Source organism: Solanum lycopersicum, chromosome 6, assembly GCF_036512215.1.
Source record: "Solanum lycopersicum chromosome 6, SLM_r2.1".
NCBI lineage: Eukaryota > Viridiplantae > Streptophyta > Magnoliopsida > Solanales > Solanaceae > Solanum > Solanum lycopersicum.
In genome coordinates this window covers 1,911,634-1,932,039 of record NC_090805.1, presented here as the reverse complement: position 1 = coordinate 1,932,039, position 20,406 = coordinate 1,911,634, and the positions used below count along the sequence as shown (strand labels likewise).

At 35.4% G+C, this 20,406-nt stretch overlaps 1 protein-coding gene across 1 annotated transcript; it reads left to right on the top strand.

The window, feature by feature from the left end:
• The first annotated feature begins 288 nt into the window (after positions 1-288).
• Positions 289-17,231, top strand: LOC101260646 (CLIP-associated protein-like). The gene is made up of 21 exons (XM_004240421.5): positions 289-997; positions 3,020-3,175; positions 3,312-3,374; positions 3,541-3,609; positions 3,777-3,942; positions 8,433-8,594; positions 8,759-8,856; positions 10,654-10,728; positions 10,843-10,911; positions 11,004-11,089; positions 11,180-11,297; positions 11,442-11,540; positions 11,659-11,992; positions 12,701-14,499; positions 14,665-14,766; positions 14,956-15,060; positions 15,180-15,254; positions 15,338-15,406; positions 15,487-15,555; positions 16,129-16,230; positions 16,838-17,231. Exons 1-21 carry the CDS (start codon positions 665-667, stop codon positions 16,997-16,999), a joined length of 4,311 nt encoding a protein of 1,436 aa, XP_004240469.1. The 5' UTR covers positions 289-664; the 3' UTR covers positions 17,000-17,231.
• Positions 17,232-20,406: the final 3,175 nt, after the last annotated feature.

Below are 20,406 nucleotides of genomic sequence, written 5' to 3'. Positions count from 1 at the left end.
AAAAAGGTTTTAGACCATTCTCTCATATATAAATAATACTTTATCAAATAAATTATAAGATCATAAAAATTCTATATTTGTGACATAATTCTTTACCCAATCAATTTACAAAGTTAAATGAAAAGATATTTTTAACTTCTTACAAACTTGATAAAAAATACTAGATATTTATGGATTAGTTTTCCACTTCTCAAATTTCCTAAAAAATGGCATTCCTTTTTCTCCTCATAGCCAAAAATATTATACTCTAAATTTATATATATATATATTCTTTCATAAAATTTTGATAAGATTACTTTACTCATAATTATTTTTTTTTGATTTTAAACATTGAATCTTGAAGAGTATTATTATTCTCAAATATATTTTATCAAACGTAAATTTAAATTAGTTGGACTATTTTATAAATATCGAATATTAGACGTGAAACAAAAAAATAAAAAAAATTTTAAATTCTTTTTTTATTTATTATTATTAAATTTTCTTACTAATTTTATTTACTCTTCACCTTTTTCTCTCTCTCTCACTTTCTTCTTCAGTCTCCACAGTTCAAACTTCACTTTCTCTCTATCCACCATTTTCATCAAAGCACTTTTTTCTTCTTCTCACAGATCTGACCCGTTTTACTAGATCGGAGCTCCGATAACCCGACCGTCCATCTCCAATGGAGGCGGCGCTTGAGCTGGCGCGTGCAAAGGATACGAAGGAGAGAATGGCGGGTGTAGAGCATCTTCATCAAGTTCTAGAAGCTTCGAGAAAAACCTTATCGCCTTCCGAAGTGACTTCACTTGTTGATGTATGCTTGGATCTTCTGAAAGATAACAATTTTAGGGTTACTCAAGGTGCTCTACAGTCACTTGCTTCAGCTGCTGTTTTATCCGGTGAGCATTTGAAGTTACACTTCAATGCGCTTTTGCCAGCTGTTGTTGAACGATTAGGAGATGCGAAGCAGCCGGTTAGAGATGCAGCTAGGAGGTTGTTGCTTACATTAATGGAGGTATGCATTTGCATGATCAGAAGATAGACTGTTTATTAACTGGAATTTGATCGTTTTATTTTTTGGTTGCTGAATTGGTGTTAATTTGTTAGTGATCTTGAAGTAAAGACATGTATATGCAATTATGTATTATAGGGATGTTTGAAGTAATTTACTTGTACTCCCTCTGTTTTGACGTGGCAATAAGTCTAAAGTAAAGAATACTTTTGAATCTCGTACGTTAAGATATATGGAATGTACCTAAATGCCCTTCAATCTTGTGGCTTAAACATGCGAGGTGGAAAGTGAGAATTAAAGAGTAGTCAAAAGAGGAAAGAGATATTCTTTTTAAAATGGACTAAAAAGAAAAGTAAGACAACAAATTGAAACGGATGGAGTAGTAATTCATAAGGGTGGGATCAAATGCTGGTTGTATTTTAGGTGTAGTTTCTTTTGTTATTTGCTGAGATTTGTGCAGGTTTATAAGTATTATGTAAGGAGAAGGGGGGGGGGGATTAAGTGTATGGTATTGAAATACAGGGGTCTATTTTGCAATTGAGTCCCATCGAAAATTTGCTTAGAGTAATTTAGTCTTTATTTAATAGGGGTTGGTACAAATGCTGGCTTCAAATTTATTTTTTATAGTGTTGGAGGAATAAACATTTGGGTGTGGTTGTGGAGTTGTTGAGCTGAAACACATGAAGATAAAAGGATAAAGATAACTGATTGTATGACCAAAAACAAGAAAACTAATTGAATGTTCAAAAGGAACAGTGCAGTGGTCAAGAGTCATAATTTGAGCTGTCAACTCTCAAGACTCACAATTCGAGCTGCATTAAGGCAGTTCAATCTCAGTAGCCTCAAGGCCCAGTTGGTCTGTCCCTAGTCCTTGGGACTGCGTGCAGAAAATAAAAAACAAAAAATTGTATGACTTGATTTCTTTAGTAGTGAGAGTTTTTTTAGGTGATCTAGGTAAACGGGCTAGATATATGCTGTGTGTTCATATTCCTCTCGTATGCGCACTCAAACTGACAGTGATTATAAGAGAGGGAGAGAGAGAACAATGCCAAACTACTGTTAGACTCTTCTATAATTTGTAATGTTAATATCATAGTAATAACCAGGTTCGAGACGCACCACCTTTGCTGATCATATGACCAACTCAAAATGATCTTTATTGCAAACCAACCCTTTTAAAATTATGGTATATGTTTTTGTAATGGAAAAACTAATGGTGTATGTGTAAATACTTTTTCTTCTTGCAACTAAGATACTTCACACAGTATAGTAAACACTGTTCCCTAGTCCTCGAGAACTGTGTATAAAAAAGAAATTTGTATAATTTGATTTTTTAGTCGTGAAAAATTAATTTCAGACGATTGGGGTAAAAAATGCAAGATATATGTTGTGATTCTTATTCCTCACATGCACGGGCAGCAGCACACTAACACATCATGATGAAGAGTGAGAGAACCGTGCCACAAACTACAGTTTACTCATCTGTAATTTGGAATTTTACTATCATACGTATCACCTTGTTGATTGTATAATCAACTCTAAATGTTTGTAATGCTAACCAACTCTAAATGATCTGTAATGCTAACCAACCCTTTCAAAGTTATCGTATATGTCCTTGTAATGGTAAAACTAATGGTGGTTGTGTAAATACAGTTTTTTTTTTGCAGCTAGAATACTTCTCTGTTCAAGAGAATATATTTTTTTCTAGTTCATTCAATTATTGTTTTTGTTTTAAATTTAGTTGTGGAATATACTTAGCAATGAGAAATTCAAACAATTATTGGATATCTATCACTCATATGTTGATTACATGAGCATCACAAATCAGAATATTTGTTTTTCTAGTTCATTCAATTATTGTTTTTGTTTTAAATTTAGCTGTGGAATATACTTAGTAATGAGAAATTCAAACAATTATTGGAAGCATCACAAAAATCATTATATCTCTCTTTTTCTAATCTTTTTTTTTTTTTGGATATGGTAAAAAGCTAGAAATGATTTGATTGATTGTTATTATCTGTGCAGGTTTCTTCACCGACAATCATAGTTGAGAGGGCGGGGTGTTATGCTTGGATGCACAAAAGCTTTAGAGTTCGAGAAGAATTTGCTCGTACTGTTACATCAGCAATTGGTCTTTTTGCATCGACAGAGCTGCCCCTTCAACGGGCTATCCTTCCTTCAGTATGTTAATATATATTTGGTTTGGAATTTCATATATTAGCACATATATAGCTAAACCGTACACAGAGTAACCTGTATTTTTCTTTTTGAGAAGATAAAAGTTGTAAACATACTTTTTCCTTGTTGCTATCATCAGATTTTGCAAATGTTGAATGATCCTAATCATGGAGTTAGGGAAGCAGCCTTATCATGTATCGAGGTAGCTAAACTGCTATTTTTTTCACAATTTCTCGTGTTTGGTCAAACTGCTTTTCCTAATTAGTCTTCAGTGCCTTGACCAACCAATCATTTGTGTCTTTTCAGACGGACTACACTTCCCATTTTCTTTTGTTTGATAAATATTCCTCCATCTTTCCTCTTTGCAGGTGATGTATTCAGAGGTTGGACCCCAGTTCCGCGATGAGCTTCAGCGCCATCATCTTCCTTCCATGTTGGTATGTCTTTAGCTTTAAATGATTCCATTCTAGCAAATAAATTCTTTTTTGAACATCCCGTGTGATCAATTTTGAGTCTTCTTCCAATTTTTACTTAATTAATAGAATGTGATGTAGTGAACAATAGTTCTGTTCAGTGTCTGTTTTGACATGTTAACTGACTGCAGCTAAAAGATATTAATGTGAGACTTGAGAAGATTGAGCCCAAAAGTTGCTCTATAGATGGAAACTCAAATAATTATTCAACTGGTGAGGTGAGATCTGCTAGCCTTAGTTCTAAGAAAAGCAGTCCTAAGGCAAAACGTTCAACAAGAGAGGTGTCTCTCTTTGGAGGTATGTACATGCACCATTATGTGAATTAAACTTTTATTTTATGTTAAGCTTATTTAGCACCAAGTTACCATGGTATTGAGCTAAATGATTTCAAGATTACTTTAGTGAGCCTTCATTTTTATTTGTTGCTTACATGTCCTATGTGCGTGTTCTTTTTAAGGGTTATCACTGAACAGAAAGGGGGGGGGGGGGTAAACCATAGTTGTGTAGGGGGTATATGAGAATAGAATAATGCTTGCCCTGTATTATTTGTCTCAGAACACCTTATCTGAAAAAATTATTTGTCTATAGACAGAGGCCATCTCTCACGCGCACCAAGACCAATTGATGACACATATTCATATCCGATAAGTGCTTCAGACTTGGAGTTCTCCTCCCATCCAATCAGTGACTGTCTCTCTCCCCCTTGGTATGGTTCAGGCAATCAGATGCTTCAAAATCTTACTGGTATTGAAACATCCAAGTGGATTAAATTAGTGTGTGGGAAAGGCCATCAAGGCATTTGGAGTTGGTGTAAATGGGTTTGAATACAAATCCTTGATAGAATGCTTAAGAATGGAGCAGAAGAGACATGTTCAACAAAAAAGCAAAAATTAAATGGTGGAGGGAAGAAATCAAGAAAGAAAAGGGATGTTGAGGTCAAAAGATTGGTGTGCTTGGTCAATTATGACAGGGGAAGGGGAAAGCCTGGGTAGGAAATACCAATCATTTTCAAGATGAAAGTCATAATAATAGGTTTGTAACACTAGGGGTTTGAACAACTGGGAAATTGGTACTATAAAATCATTAATCAGGAAGTGATAGCCTGTATCTAAAAGAATCGAAATTGAGGAGTGAATTGAACAACTATCAAGGAAGATTTGGGTCTATAGATGGGCTAGCTAGGTTGAGCTCAAAGCTGAAGGTGGAATAATAATTGTGGGGCAACAGACCTTGGAACTATTTTAACAGTTAGTTGGGTCCTAGTCCTACTGTATATCGTATCTATTTGATAACTCTTTAGACAATTTCAGGTGGGGTTTCATAGGGGTATTTGGATACACTAACTTAGAGGGAAGAACTTTGGCATGAACTTGGTGCTATTACAACTTTTTTTGGGAGGGGGGGGGGGGTTAGAATCAAACCCCATATTTGTGGCAGATATTACTGGAGGTGAAACAACATGTTATGCAACTTTTGATATCTCCTAATTTCTTAAGGTTTAAGGGGTCGTTTGGTAGAGTCTATAAGAATAATACTAAATATGGTGGATTAGTTATGCTGATATTAGTTATGCTGACATTATTTCGTATATACTCTTTAGTTTGATGCATTAGAGATAACAGGCCTTGCATAAGTTCTATAAAAAAATGTTTTGTTTACAAAAATACCCTCCACACTTTTAAGCTTTCAAAATGGGGAAATGTTTTGAGAGGGATTTGAGGGGTAGTTATGTCATTAATCAATCTAATACATGTGTTGAAACCTTTGTATTACTAATATGTGGAAATTTATGGTATTAGTAATACACACCTTAATACATGATAGAGTGTAGTTATACATAGGCTAAAAAAGTGCTACCAAGCAAGCTACTAGTAATACACAAAGCTAATGCATGCATTGCTTTTTCTAATACGCTCTACCACCAAACGACCCCGGTGAATTAGGGAGCTAAACACTTATCCACTTCCCTTGTTTCTTCATCGTTTGTAGTTTTTACTTCTAGAAGACGTGCATTTTCTCATCTTTTTTCAATCTTATTGGTTTAAAATTTGCCCATCAAAAGGAATGAAAGAATAGTTGATTGGTTTTGGAGATTTTGAAATTTGAAGTAAATGGAATATTAAAATTTGGCAAGTTCGGCAACATTTAATGCATGAAATATGGCAGTGGATCACCTTAGTGAAAATAATTTAGGAGTTCTGTTACTTGTCATTTTCCTGATTTAAAGAATTTATTTTCCTAGATGTAATGTTCATAAAAATATTGACCAACCAAACATGTGAAAATTAAAAATCTTTACCTCCATATCAAATGTAAACATCTAATTTTTGTCCGAACCTGAATTTTACACCTTTTTAGAGCTCAAATGTATTCTAGAGTCAATTTGAATTTATTAAGTTCAATTTCATTTTTAGTTTGCTTTTATTCAAGAAAACTGCGAACCAAAAAAATAGTTTGTGTTTTTAGTTAACACTCATCAACAGTGTACTGGATTGTATTCGTAAAAGCTGTACCTTCCTGTAGGGGGTAGATTAAAGCTCCTCAACTGTATATGGGACTGTATTCCTACATACTTCTGGACCATATGCCAGTTAAAAGTGCTGAGAAGATTAGATCAAATAAGAAGATCTTGCTTATGAGAAGAAGATCAATGGAACTATATTTGGAAGGGGGACATTCCTACTAAAGTGAAATGTTTCACTTGGCTAGTGATAAAGAGGGCTTGTTTAACACAGGAAGTATTACAGAAGGGTAGACAAATGGGAACATTTGACAGGAGAAACAACCACCTTTTCTTGCACTGTAACTTTACCAAGCAAGTCTAGAATTTATTCCTTGGCATTTCAAATCTGAATTGGACAATGCCAGAACATACATCAGAGTTGTTAAAGAGCTGCGTAAGGAGAGGAGGCAGTAAGAGTCGGAGGAGATGGCGGAGGTTAATACCATCGTGTATATGTGATGAGTTTTGAAGGAAAAGAATGGTAGATGTTTTGAAAATAGGTCCAATTCATTTACAAGGTCTAATGGAATTGTATAGTATCCTTTTTTGGTGTAAACAGTTGTGTATAGTAGACAAAGACCAGATTGTAGATTTGACAGGAAGCTTGTAACTAACACTTTTTGGTGCTGACCAGGATGCCCTTAATGCTTAAGAATACAATCTTACCAAATTCAAAAAAAAAAAAAGAAAAAAAAAGACAACAATCAGAGACCACAAATTTTATTTGGTGGTCAAATGGCCAAGGGTCATTTTATGAATGGAGCATATAGGACTGAGTGCAATAGATCAGGCATTACATAGTAAGATTATGAGAATGAAATGCCATTGGAAATATAATATGGAGAATCCTTTTTTTAAATAACCGTGGTGTCTGGGCCAGGCTTGCATACACCTCGACTAATTCCACAGGATACTTGCCACCTCCCACCAATAACATGTCTGTCCACCAAGACTAGGACAGATTGGAATAAATCACCTAGTGTTTTCGTCTTTGCTGGAATTTGAACTTGAGACCTCATAGTTCTTAACCCACTTCATTGACCACTAGGTCACGCCCTAGGGTTATAATGTGGAGAACCCCTGGTTGTTAAAAGTGAAAAAGCAGTGAATAATGCCAGTATGGTGTGAGGAACAAGTGGTGCACAAAGCAGAGCACATCATCTTATGATACATGCCTTTGGAAGGATATTTCCAGATTGTGGGGTGAAGAACTTAACACAGAAGTCATGTTTGGGAGTGAAATTCATTAAATTCTGGAAAGACAAGCATCAGGGAACTGTGGCACTAAAAGATGAATATCAAAAATTGTATCAACTGGCAAATTATCAGGACTCCTTTGTAGAATAGTGCTGGCAGAACAATTCATTAGCCCTACATTTTTGGAGGAATTTTCAAGACTAGAGATGAATGATTTGATGTAATTGCTTTCTAAGCTTGTACAGCTTACTGGAAACATCAGCTGAAAGATAGGTTGGAATAGGATGATTTTATGGATGGGTTATTTACTGTGAAGAAATCATATGCTCATCTCTGTTTAGACTTCAAACAAGGAATGTATAGACAATTGGCGATGAACAATTGGAGAAGTAAACTGCGTACCAAAGTGATTTGCTTTGTATGTATAACTTCATCCAACACATGCCACATCCAAGACAATCCCAGCAGGAGAAGTACACAAATAGTGAATAGGTGCTACATGTGCCGGTTGAATTCTGGAAGTGTCCAGACACCTATTTTTGCGTTGTATAGTAGCATATGATATTTGGAGTATGTTCTTTTCTATATTTGGACATCATGTGTATATGAAAACTGGTGTTTGGTGAGTTGGAAAATCCATCAAAAAGGTTTGAGTAATGGCACCTGCTGCAAATTTATTATTTTATTGGTGCATCTGGAATGAGAGGAATTATAGATGTTCTGTTGGGGTCTCAACTATTACTCATGTACTCGAAGAAAAATGTCTACTGTATTAATATATTTAGCTCAACCATGCCCTTGTAACTAGTTGTAATCAACTTTTGGATAGTGTTTGCTGCTTAGTTTTAGACTAAATTTTGTATATGAGCAGGCCTCTCTTCCCTGTAATCTTTTGCATGCATCTTCTAGATGCTTTTTAATGAATTTTCTCTTCATTAAAAAAAAGAAAAAAGTTATTAAGAAATTTTTGCTAACAATGATAATTTGAGCAAAGAAACGGAACAGAAAGAGAGCCAATATGCAATCAAATTATAGTTCTATGTTTACTTGTTAATATGAATTTAGTTTGATCTCTCTTCTTGTGCAGCGGATGGTGATATTACAGAAAAGCCTGTCGACCCAATTAAAGTGTATTCAGAAAAGGAACTTATAAGGGAATTCGAGAATATTGGCTCTACCCTTGTACCAGAAAAAGATTGGTCTGTCCGTATAGCTGCTATGCAGAGAGTTGAAGCACTTGTTATTGGAGGTATTTTACCAACTTTGCACCTTCAAATAACCTTTCCCTTCCTTTATTGAATTGTCGTGCAACTCCTCCTTATGGTCTTATAGTGGCATCTTCCTATGTTTTGTCCTTGCTAATTAAGACAGTGCAGTTGGTAACGCGTGTTATCTTTTATTCTGTTCCATTAGGTGCTGCTGATTATCCTTGTTTTCGTGGACTTCTAAAGCAACTTGTCGGCCCTTTGAGCACACAGTTAGCTGATCGGCGATCCAGTATAATCAAACAGGTTTGGTCCCATTATACTGGGTACAGCTCCCGCTTCTCTATGTTGTCATAAATTTTGCCTCTGTGCCTGTTAGATACTTTTTTTCTGGGAAGTACATGTTCTATTGGATACAATTTATTTTTCTTTCTTGTTTCTTGAACTATGCTGTACTACCTTTATTAGCCCTACTTTCATTTACCATGACACACCTGTATGAAATGTCTTACTTCTTAGGCTTACCTCCTTATGGACCAATCAGATACAATTAAAACCTGTTAGAAGTTGATTTTATATTCATCTTCCCATATCCTAGTCACTTGCTTGTTAAAATAAGTAAAAAAAATATCCTGCTAATGTCATATATATCGCAGATATTTTATCATCGCAGTTGCTTCTTTTGTTTTAAGGGGTCATTTGTTTTTATTATGATAAATATGTCCAAATGTGAATACACATTTGAAAATTTCAGATGTCTCTAAATCTGAAAACTAGATCTAAACACAGAATGATAAAGACTGTTTGATTTCTTAATATTCAAATGTGTAAAATTTATTTGTTTTTAAACATAATAAACGAATTCAAACAAAAATGTGATTTGATATTATAGGGATATTTTTCGAGACCTTCCTTTACGGTTGGCTTCATAATACCGACCTCCCTTGTGGTTTACAATATTACCCTCACCTCCTCTATTTTGACTTTCTTTTAACATATTTATATTGATAAAAAAGATTATGATCCGACTAATTTGCCCATTCTTATTTCGTCAACAACTACAACAGCATATCCAATGTGATCCAACAACATGCCCGGCAAAAGTTTAGAAAGTTCTCTATCTTATATTTTGCAAATTAAACTTTTGCCTTGCGAAATTAGGTTATAATTAAGGATATTTTGACCCCCAATTTTTCATTAAATGAGCAACAAGGGAAAATTAAGAACCATGCCAAAGTAGGGAAATCTGTGCAAATACTTGTTTCATAGCCCGAAAGCTTTATTCTTAGTTTAAAGTAACATGTCAGACATCTCAATTGTGTAGAGAGCACTTCCAAGTTGATGTAAATGCAGAGAGCACCTAAACTGAACATTAGGTTTATATCATCCTTTCCTCCTTTCAGTTTGAAATAGCAACTCTTTATAGTTAAATTATGATCAAACAAGTCCGATCATGGCACCTAATTTGTTTAAATGAGCACTGTAAAGTCAACTTGGACACATTGAAGTTTCTTTTAGCATGTGCAGCTGTATGTTTCCAACACTGATTACTATCCAGTTCCATCTAGGCTTTCTGTTCTAGGAAGTAATCACATCTACAGAAGTCCTGCAGGAATCAAATAAAGTCTCCCTGTTCTTTCCTGTTGCATTTATTCAGGTGCTAGGGCTACACCTAGACGTGGAAGAATTTACATTCCTAATGCATATCCTCTGTAGTTCTCTATGGATACAAAGAGCTGCAAACCTTCTATTAGATTCGGGAAACCAATATAGTCAAATATGATAAATGATCTGCTAAGGAAAGCGGTGTACACAACTAGACATTGTACGTTGGTCGATATTTGAGTAGAAAGGTAGAAAAAGAAGAGTAACTGACAGTATGTGCAAGTTTCTCAAATGGATATCATTAATATAGATGATGAACTGCAAGTTCTTACCTTGCAAGGAGAGTGCTTGTTTAGCTGTGTGCTTTTGTGTATTTTGATGGGTCAGTTTAGACTTCTGTTTTTTTCCGGATTTCTATGCATCACCATTTACTAAATAGATTATGTTCGAAGTTCCGACATCCATGAAGGCTAATCCACCGTCTTATGTGAATGGTAGGCATGTCATTTACTAAACTTCTTATCAAAAGAGCTGTTGGGAGATTTTGAGGCATGTGCTGAGATGTTCATTCCGGTGAGAACAAGTGATCTACTTATCATATGCTTATACTTCTATCATTTTATTAGGGAGAAAGGATTACATTTTCTCTAACATGCGTGAGGTTATGACATCCTCATTGAACTTCAGGTTCTTTTCAAGCTTGTTGTGATAACTGTTCTTGTGATTGCAGAATCTGCTGATAACTGCATAAAGACGGTAATGTTTTATGTGCTGTTTGAATCTGGTTTTCCTTTGCCTGTACTTGCAGTATCTGTCAATCATTTCTTGCTGTTTTTTATTTATTTCAGATGTTGCGCAACTGCAAAGTTGGTCGGGCACTTCCTCGTATAGCTGACTCTGCAAAGAATGACAAAAATGCAGTACTTCGTGCAAGGTATGTTACTGCCTCTTCTAATTTACTGATCTTAATTTTGATTAGTTCCACACAGTGCCTGTTTATTCTTCTGATTATTTTCGATGACAGATGCTGTGAATACGCACTTCTGATCCTTGAACATTGGCCTGATGCATCTGAGGTACAACGTTCGGCAGAGCTCTACGAAGACCTTATAAAATGTTGTGTATCTGATGCAATGGGTGAGGTATGCTTGTTGAACTCTGACTATCATATTTTGCATGGTTATTTGCATGTATAACTTGCCGTTTGCAACATTCCCCCCCCCCCCCCCCCTCTTCCGATTCAAGATCAGTTTTTGGTAATTCATACTACTTGGCTACAACAACAGGTACGATCAACTGCAAGAACTTTGTACAGAATGTTTGCAAGAACCTGGCCAGAACGTTCTAGGCGTTTGCTGTCGTCCTTGGATCCTGCTATTCAAAGGGTACTCTCTTTTGTCTTATAAATTGCTTCCAGCATCTTTCCATAATAGATAATGGGCATCTTTTCTACAAGTCTTTTAAGGCTCTGCTGTTGTGGACTAAAGTGGGACTATCTTGCAGATCATAAATGAGGAAGATGGTGGTATTCATAAACGACACACGTCTCCCTCTGTTCGAGAGAGGAGTTCACACTTCTCACTTGCGTCTCAAACATCTACTTCACATCTACCTGGTTATGGAACATCTGCAATAGTGTCCATGGATAGAAATGCCAATTTATCTTCAGGAACGTCCCTGTCCTCTGGACTGCTTTTGCCACAAGCAAAACCTGTGGGAGTGGAACGTAGTCTGGAGAGTGTACTTCATGCCAGCAAACAGAAAGTTTTTGCTATAGAAAACCTACTCAAAGGTCTAGATGTATCTGAGAAAAGTCGCTCCTCTAGTTTGGATCTAGGTGATTGTTTCCTCTTCCATTATTCTTCTGCATCTTGAAACTTGATGTGTTTAAGTAGTTAAAGATTTGATCACGAAAAGCTTGATGTGTTAGATTAATTTTTTTTTTGAAACTGGTAACATTGTATTCTTCAGCATTAAGCATGCTGGTCTCCACCAAAAAGTGTCAGTTACAAGCTTCCTATTAAATCTACAATCTGGTCTGTATCTACTATACACAACTGTTTACACCAAAAAAATAAGGATACTATACAATTCCATTTGACCTTTTGAATGGAATTGGATCTATTTTCAAAACATCTACCATTCCTTTCCTTCCAAACTGACCACCATATACATGATGGTATTAACCTCCACCATCTCCTTTGGCTCTTGCAGCCTCCTCTCCTTACCCAGCTCTTCAGCAACTCTGATGTATGTTCTGGCATTGTCCAGTTCAGATTTGAAATGCTAAGAAATAAATTCCAGACTTGCTGGGTAAAGTTACAGTGCAAGAAAAGGTGATTGTTTGTTTCTCCTGTCAAAATGCACAAAAAGCATCTGAGAACCATTTGTCTACCCTTCTTCTGTAATACTTGTTTAATTAATTATTGACATTTTGAAAGGTTGTCAGTTTTATGATTTAGAAAAAAGTATGTTTCAACTACTGCCATAACTTTTGAGTATTATTGAACATCATAAAATGTTTTTATATTCTACCCTAGTGCAGGAGTTGACCCGCCTTCATCCCGTGATCCACCATTCCCTCTTGCTGTTCCTGCATCAACAAGTCTTACTAATGCTTTAGTGGTTGATGCACCATCTGCTATGACTAAAGGAAATAATCGCAACGGTGGGTTGGTTTTGTCTGATATCATAACTCAGATCCAGGCCTCAAAGGATTCAGCTAAAGCATCATACCGAAGTAGTGTGGATCGTGAGTCTTTTCCGGCACTCAACTCCTACACTGCAAGAAGAGCTTCTGAAAAACTACAAGATAGAGGACTTGTTGAAGAGACTGAGCCGAGGGATATTAGGCGGTTTATGAACTCACGTGTTGACAGACAATACTTGGAGACATCTTATAAAGATGCTTTTAGGGACTCCCACATTAATCACGTTCCCAATTTTCAACGTCCTCTCTTAAGAAAAAATACAGCAGGAAGAACGTCAGCTAGCAGGAGGAGGAGTTTTGATGACAGTCTACTTCCTCTAGGAGATCTATCTAGTTATGTGGATGGTCCTGCTTCACTAAATGATGCATTAAGTGAGGGTCTCAATTCTACTTCAGATTGGAAAGCCAGGGTTGCTGCATTTAGCTATCTCCGGTCTTTGCTACAGCAGGGACCTAGAGGTATTCAAGAAATCACTCAGAGTTTTGAGAAGGTTATGAGATTGTTTTTCCAGCATCTTGATGATCCGCATCATAAAGTTGCACAGGCAGCACTTTCAACTCTTGCAGATCTTATTCCTGCTTGCAGAAAGCCATTTGAAAGTTACGTAGAGAGAATCTTGCCACATGTTTTCTCGCGGTTAATTGATCCCAAAGAATTGGTGAGGCAGCCCTGCTCAACTACCCTAGAAATAGTTAGCAAGTCATATGGTATAGATTCCCTTTTGCCAGCTTTACTTCGTTCATTAGATGAGCAGCGTTCCCCAAAGGCCAAGCTTGCTGTAATTGAGTTTGCAATTGGCTCATTTAACAAGCATCCTTCAAATTCAGAAGGTGCTGCTAACATTGGCATCCTCAAGTTATGGCTTGCTAAGTTGACACCATTGGTCCATGATAAGAATACCAAATTGAAAGACGCAGCTATCTCGTGCATTATATCAATGTACACACACTTTGACTCTATTGCAGTTCTGAATTTTATTCTTAGCTTATCAGTTGAAGAACAAAATTACTTGAGACGGGCTCTTAAGCAGCGCACGCCTCGTATAGAAGTGGATTTGATGAATTTCGTGCAAAGCAAGAAAGAAAGACTACGATCCAAGTCTTCGTATGATCCATCTGATGTTATTGGAACATCATCTGAAGAGGGATATATTGGCATTTCAAAGAAGAGTAATGTATTTGGAAGGTACTCTGCTGGTGCAGTTGATACTGATAGCATCAGAAAGTGGAATTCTCTTCAAGACCCAACCTATATGACTAGGTCTATTGGCCAGTTGTCTGATGGTACTCAGGACCTCTATCATGGTGTGGAAACTGGTCCCAACACTGATATTTCTGTTACAAAAGCCAAGGAGTTGAAATTTGGGGCACTAACCACAAGCGAGAATGATGGATTATGGACAACATTAGAAAGCAAGGACAACAGCTCAAACATGGAACACACCTCCGCTCCTCATCTGGATGTCAATGGGCTAAATGGGCTAGTTGATTCAGACCATCTACAGATTGCTCTTGATGCTGGAGCTGATAATGAGTCTTCATCTGACATGGGGCTTAATCACATAAAACTTTCTGATCTCCAGATAAATCCAACTCTGGAAACTGGACCAAGCATCCCTCAGATTCTTCATTTGGTGAGTTTGTGTGGTTCATCTGTGTCATTCAAGTTGTGCTATATTGAGACATTTCATTTTAATATGAAGAATCTTCTAGATCATTATTCAAGTGTTATTTTGTATGAATTTGAGCATAAAATCCTTCAGTATTCTTACCCTGCTCTTTCTTCCACTTCTGAGTAGATTTGCAATGGTGATGATGGTAGTCCTGATGCTAACAAGCGTGATGCACTTCAACAATTGGTCAAAGCTTCTGTTGCTAATGATCAATCCATCTGGAGCAAGGTAGATTGGCATCAAAATCTGTCTGATATTTAGTCAATAAATGTTTTTTAGATTCTTAACATGAGGCTCGGGATCAGTCTGATTTAACTGTTTTTCTGTTAAGTATCCGTTAATTTTTGTCCCTGAGAATTATTTCTTCTATCAAAAGGATATGGATCTCATGAGGTGTCATTTTTTGGTTTTGAGCAGTACTTCAATCAGATATTAACTGCTGTGCTTGAAGTGTTAGATGATTCTGAGTCATGGACAAGGGAACTTGCCCTATCTCTGATTCTTGAAATGCTGAAGAATCAGGTTTGTAGGCTGTATTTTCAGTGATCACTTGTGGATGTCCTCTATGATCTTCCCCTTTCTAAAATAAGGAAGAAGGGTTGTTTTCCATTATCTGTTTGCTTAATCTTGTGTTGTTTCAGAAAAATGCAATGGAGGACTCAGTTGAGATCATAATTGAAAAGCTGCTCCATGTGACCAAGGATGATGTTGCAAAAGTAAGTTCCGCTTGCCCGAAAGTATTAAGTATTTTTTACCTTTTCATTTCCCTCTTTGCTTAATGTGTTGCAACATCGTTCAGGTTGCAAATGAAGCTGAGAATTGTTTATCTACAATTTTGTCCCAGTACGACCCATTCAGATGCCTAAGTGTAAGTGCTAGCGTGATTACCTCTGTCCTTTGATCATGGCCTAGTCATTTTGCATTGTCTAATATTTTCTGGCATTGCAGGTTATTGTTCCTTTGCTTGTCACTGAAGATGAGAAGACTCTTGTAACTTGTATAAACTGTTTGACGAAGGTAATTTGCCGATTAATTCTGTTTCAATTTGTCCAACTTGCTTAATTTGGTGCTTTCTTGGCTACATTAAGTTTGGACTCTTTATTCCTTTTCTTCCATATTTCTATGCTGTGCTTAGAGTTGAAATCATCCGTACATGACTGCTGGTTGGCAAGGATTGTGTTTTGTTGCCTGCATACTATCTTGTTGATATCCAGTCAAAGGAGGGAATTTCAGCTTTGTTTTGTTCTGTGCATTGCATAAGCCATTCAGCATTTATCTCGTCCCCATCAGTTATGAGTTTGTCCTTGTTCTCGAGTCAAGGTAGATGTTATTGAAGTTGTCATGTTGATATGCAACTGTTATTTCTAGGCACACATGACAATTCATGTGGTACCATTGGTATTTTACAATATTTCTTTACTAGCATGTAGTGAAATTATTGGTGTAAAGAGTTTGTCAGCGTCAAGGTATAGTTACACCTTGGGGTCTTATTGTATCATAGAAGAAGTTATGTCATTCACTAATATATCCAAGCTTGGAATGCTATCATTGAATTGGTTTCTAATGTGGACTTGTTATCTCTTTGTTCAGCTTGTTGGAAGGCTCTCTCAGGAGGAATTGATGTCTCAGCTTCCTTCATTCTTGCCTTCCCTGTTTGATGCTTTTGGAAACCAGAGCGCTGATGTCCGCAAGGTGAATATCACTGTTTTCCTATTCTTTCAGCTGTTGCGTTTAGTTAGAAAACCCTTAAAGAAGTAGCAGAACTAAAGATATCAGTAATTGTTCATCTGCTTCACATCTTAGTTTGAAAGGGAAGTAGGAAGTGATATGTAGCTTCTGTAGTATGCTTCGATGTGCATATCTTGCTGTTTTATTTACATTTTGTGGAGATAACTAGATGTGCCAGTTTTTACTCAGTGTGCATGATAGGTTGCTGGTTGGGGTTCGGCAAAGAAACACAAAAGCTATTAGTTCATGGTTGTCCTGCATATGTGGACTAGAATCAGGGATTCAAAACCTAGTAAATTACTAGAATGAAGCGTTCCTCAGGAAGTACTTCAACAATGCTTTTCTTCTGAAATTTGTTTTATTTTTATGCAAGTGACAAAAATGTTAGCCGACAAACTATCGAGTCGTGTTTCCTTACTTGATGTTTCCTGTTTATGGACTTAAAATGTGGTCACTGTTTACGAGCAAAAGTTCCTACGAGTCTCTAAGCTGGATATTATAGTGGTTCATATGTATTTTCATGTTTATATTTTTACATATCTTAATATGCATAATTTTTCTTTGCTGGCAGACTGTTGTATTCTGTTTGGTTGACATATACATCATGCTGGGCAAAGCATTTATGCCATACTTGGAAGGGCTGAACAGCACACAGTTACGATTGGTGACCATTTATGCAAATCGAATATCGCAGGCCAGAACAGGTGCTCCTGTAGATGCAAGCCATAGTTAGCTTTTTTTGGGTATTCATTGTAGGTATAGATGTGTGTATTTGTGATTTAATATTTGATGTGTTTTGTATATCTATGTGAATGTGTATTTCTTTTTTGGTGGGTGAGGTTGTATTCTTTCTTTTTTCCTTTTCTGCTAATTGGTTGGTAGTTTTGGAGTGAGAACAAATGTGATATTGTACACAGTGAACTTTGAGCTCATAGTGAAATCTACAGTTTTTGGACTATTATTTACATCATTTTAACAGGTAACAATACAATTTTGCAGCTTTTATTTAGTTTGTTAATAGCTTAAGATCATTCATGTTATATTATATTTGTGATGGCATGAATAGGCTATGTTGAGTATAGTACATCATTAGCCATATCTACTAAATAAATTTACTCAAATTGAGACTGGAGCTTTTGAATACATGATAAAGTGTTCCTATTAGACAATTAGGGTTGATATTCTGAGCGGAGTTTCAAGACAATAAAGAAGTGGCGTTTCTTTCTTGTACCCCACTCAGTAGAGCTCATTCTTTAAGCGAGTGAAGTTCAAGTTGAAACTTGGATTTCATAGTCCCAAGGACGCCTTCGGCATCCAGGGGTCACGAACCAACCATTGCCCTTCTCCTATCCTGATTGCCTAACGTTGGTTCGTGACCCCTGGATGCTGAAGGCGTCCAAACTTAAAAAGTAAACTACCTTAGTAAGGTAGCGTTGGTTGATAAGCAAGTCGGGTACTATGCTAGGACGTAGATCGATCACGACGAGAATGGACTTCTCCTTAACGTAATATAAGAGGCAAGATTTCAGTTTCTCTCTATTCTCGACCAGACGAAGGAGATATGAATGAAAAATATTCTAGGCTCATTATGTATACATGATATTCAGAATAAAATGGGAATGACTCTAGTGTTTAAATTTTAATTGATAAACATTTAACAATGTAATCTAATGGTTAATAAAAAGTCTGACTCTATTTTCATCCAAACTATGAACATTCCTAATTGAGGCTATAGATCCGTGAGTGTGTTTTTGAATGTCAACATTTCAAAGTATCTGGAATAACTTCTTTGGACCAAAATTTAGATAGATATGCAAATGGTTTATTCATATACAATATTAATATCAAATTATATGAATTTATTAAGTAGTTTAGAGCTATTGAGGTGAGAAAATACATTAACCAACCTTTGCTCAATTGATAAAAGTATATTATAGAAAATATATCTCACTATTATTGATTTGACATAAATATTGAATATGAATAAGTTTTTCTCCATACATACTTGGGTTCAACAGGCGAACAACTCTTATTGGATATTGTAAATTTGACATGCTTAATTCGATTGGACCTGGAAAATTAGCTCAAGGGAAGAAATATTCCATATTCTATTTCATTCATAGGGTTCATTTTTTGGTTAAATAATAATCACAAAATAAGAAGGATGTGGATCAATATACATATACAATTCACCTCTAGCCCACTCTCTGCCGTCTCTCCTCCCTCTCCCAATCTCGCTTGCCTCTCTCCTCTCTCCCAATCGCCCTACAAATGCAAATGTACAATATACAATTATCTAACTAATATACATATACAATTCGCCTCTCTTCAACTCTCTGCCCTCTCTCGCTCGCCTCTCTCCAATCTCGCCCGCCTCTCTCATTCCTCTCCCAATCTCGCTCGCCTCTCTCCTCTCTCTCCCAATCTCGCTTGCCATATATAGTGATATATATTATAATATACAATTATCTAACCAATATATACATAAAATTCACCTCTCTCCTACTTTTTGCCCTCTCTCTTCTAGTCTCGCTCGCCTCTCTCCTCCCTATACCATGTAGCTACAAATTATAATTATCAACTATAGCTATGGAGAATAATTAGACTATTTTTTAGTGGCTATATGTGAAAGTACTGGAAGAAGAGAGAATTTGAACAGGAAAAAGGGGTGATGAGCAAAATGGTAGCCAAATGCATAACACATCTAAGCATTCATACAGGGTCCCAAGAAAAACCGCACCCCAAAAAATATGATGTAGATAATTTATCTTAATATAAACAGTAACAGTTACTTCCACAACTTGGATCGATACTTTTATGCCATACAAAGAAAAACTTTATTATAAATGTAAGAAAAAATGATTAAACTAAAATAATTAAAATTGAGCTCATGTGTATGACAGTGTGAGAATACAAGTGTATTCATTATTTAATCATTTTGTCTCATTGCAACAAAAATCTCTTATCTATCTCCTATTATTTGATTCATGTTAATTGAACATATTTTTTTTTTAAAAAAAAAGAGTTTTTACTAGTATATTTTACTAAATTAATAATCTTATTAATGATATTTTTTGGCATCAATAATTCAATAACTTCTTTTTTGATTCGAGGGACTATAACAACAATCTCTCCAAGCCAACCCTCCACCACCGCATGAGGTGAAAGCTTTTAAAAAAATAAATTTACGTATATCTTATTCTCTTTATACTCTACTGATGAAATTAATCCACAGAATATACAAACAAATTAAATTTCTAAAACTTTCCAAACAAACTCTCAATGAAAAATCCAAACAATTATGAATATAAATATCTAGATTAGGATATATAACTTGAATAGCAAAGACTTTGCAAATTTTGAGAGTGATGTGTGTTATGTTGTTTGATAGTGGTAATATATATATTTATATTAATTATTAATATATATCCATATTCCCAACACAAAATGATGAAATGAATATAAAATAAATAAAAATAAACAAATTGTCACTTGGGTCTACAAAATATTAACACCCCCATGTGCCTACATTGCCACTTCAAATTTATTTGGCCAAATACTTCCCCCCTTTCATTAAAAATGCAAAATGGAAAATGGGACCCTATTAATAAATTGAACTTCTTTACACTTAAAATAGACAAAAATATACTATATTATAGTGTGGTCAAATCTATCACTATTAATAATCATTGAATTCAAAATTTTATAAATTTTATATTTAAATCAAATTCATGTAGCTTACTTTAATTATTGGTATAATTAGCAAAAGCATTCAAGAATTATTTCATATTAAGTAAATTTTTTAAAGTCATTTTATTGTTCAAAATAAATGAACTGTTCAACAATTTGAGATAGATATTTGATTATTTTTTTTTATATATTTATCTTTTTCTTTAATAAAGTTTGATTTTTTTAAAAAAATTTAAATTACACTATAGTTTTTACGAAAAATATTAGTGCAAGTATAATTTAAATTATATTTTTGAATCCCTTTTTTTTTTTTAAAGAAACGTGCATTACCTCATAAGTTTAGTGAATACGGAATAGATGAATTAATTTATATTTTCATTTTGCCAAAAAAAGAATTTAAACAAAGAAATAAATATTATATGTGCACTCCATCAAATAAGGTCAATTTCT

Excerpts from the sequence above, each read along its gene's own strand:
- LOC101260646 (XM_004240421.5), top strand. The coding sequence starts at position 665 with ATGGAGGCGGCGCTTGAGCTGGCGCGTGCAAAGGATACGAAGGAGAGA. Across the intron at positions 3,943-8,432 it reads AGAGGTGTCTCTCTTTGGAG|CGGATGGTGATATTACAGAA; the intron begins GTATGTACATGC and ends CTTCTTGTGCAG. Across the intron at positions 11,090-11,179 it reads AATGCAGTACTTCGTGCAAG|ATGCTGTGAATACGCACTTC; the intron begins GTATGTTACTGC and ends TTTCGATGACAG.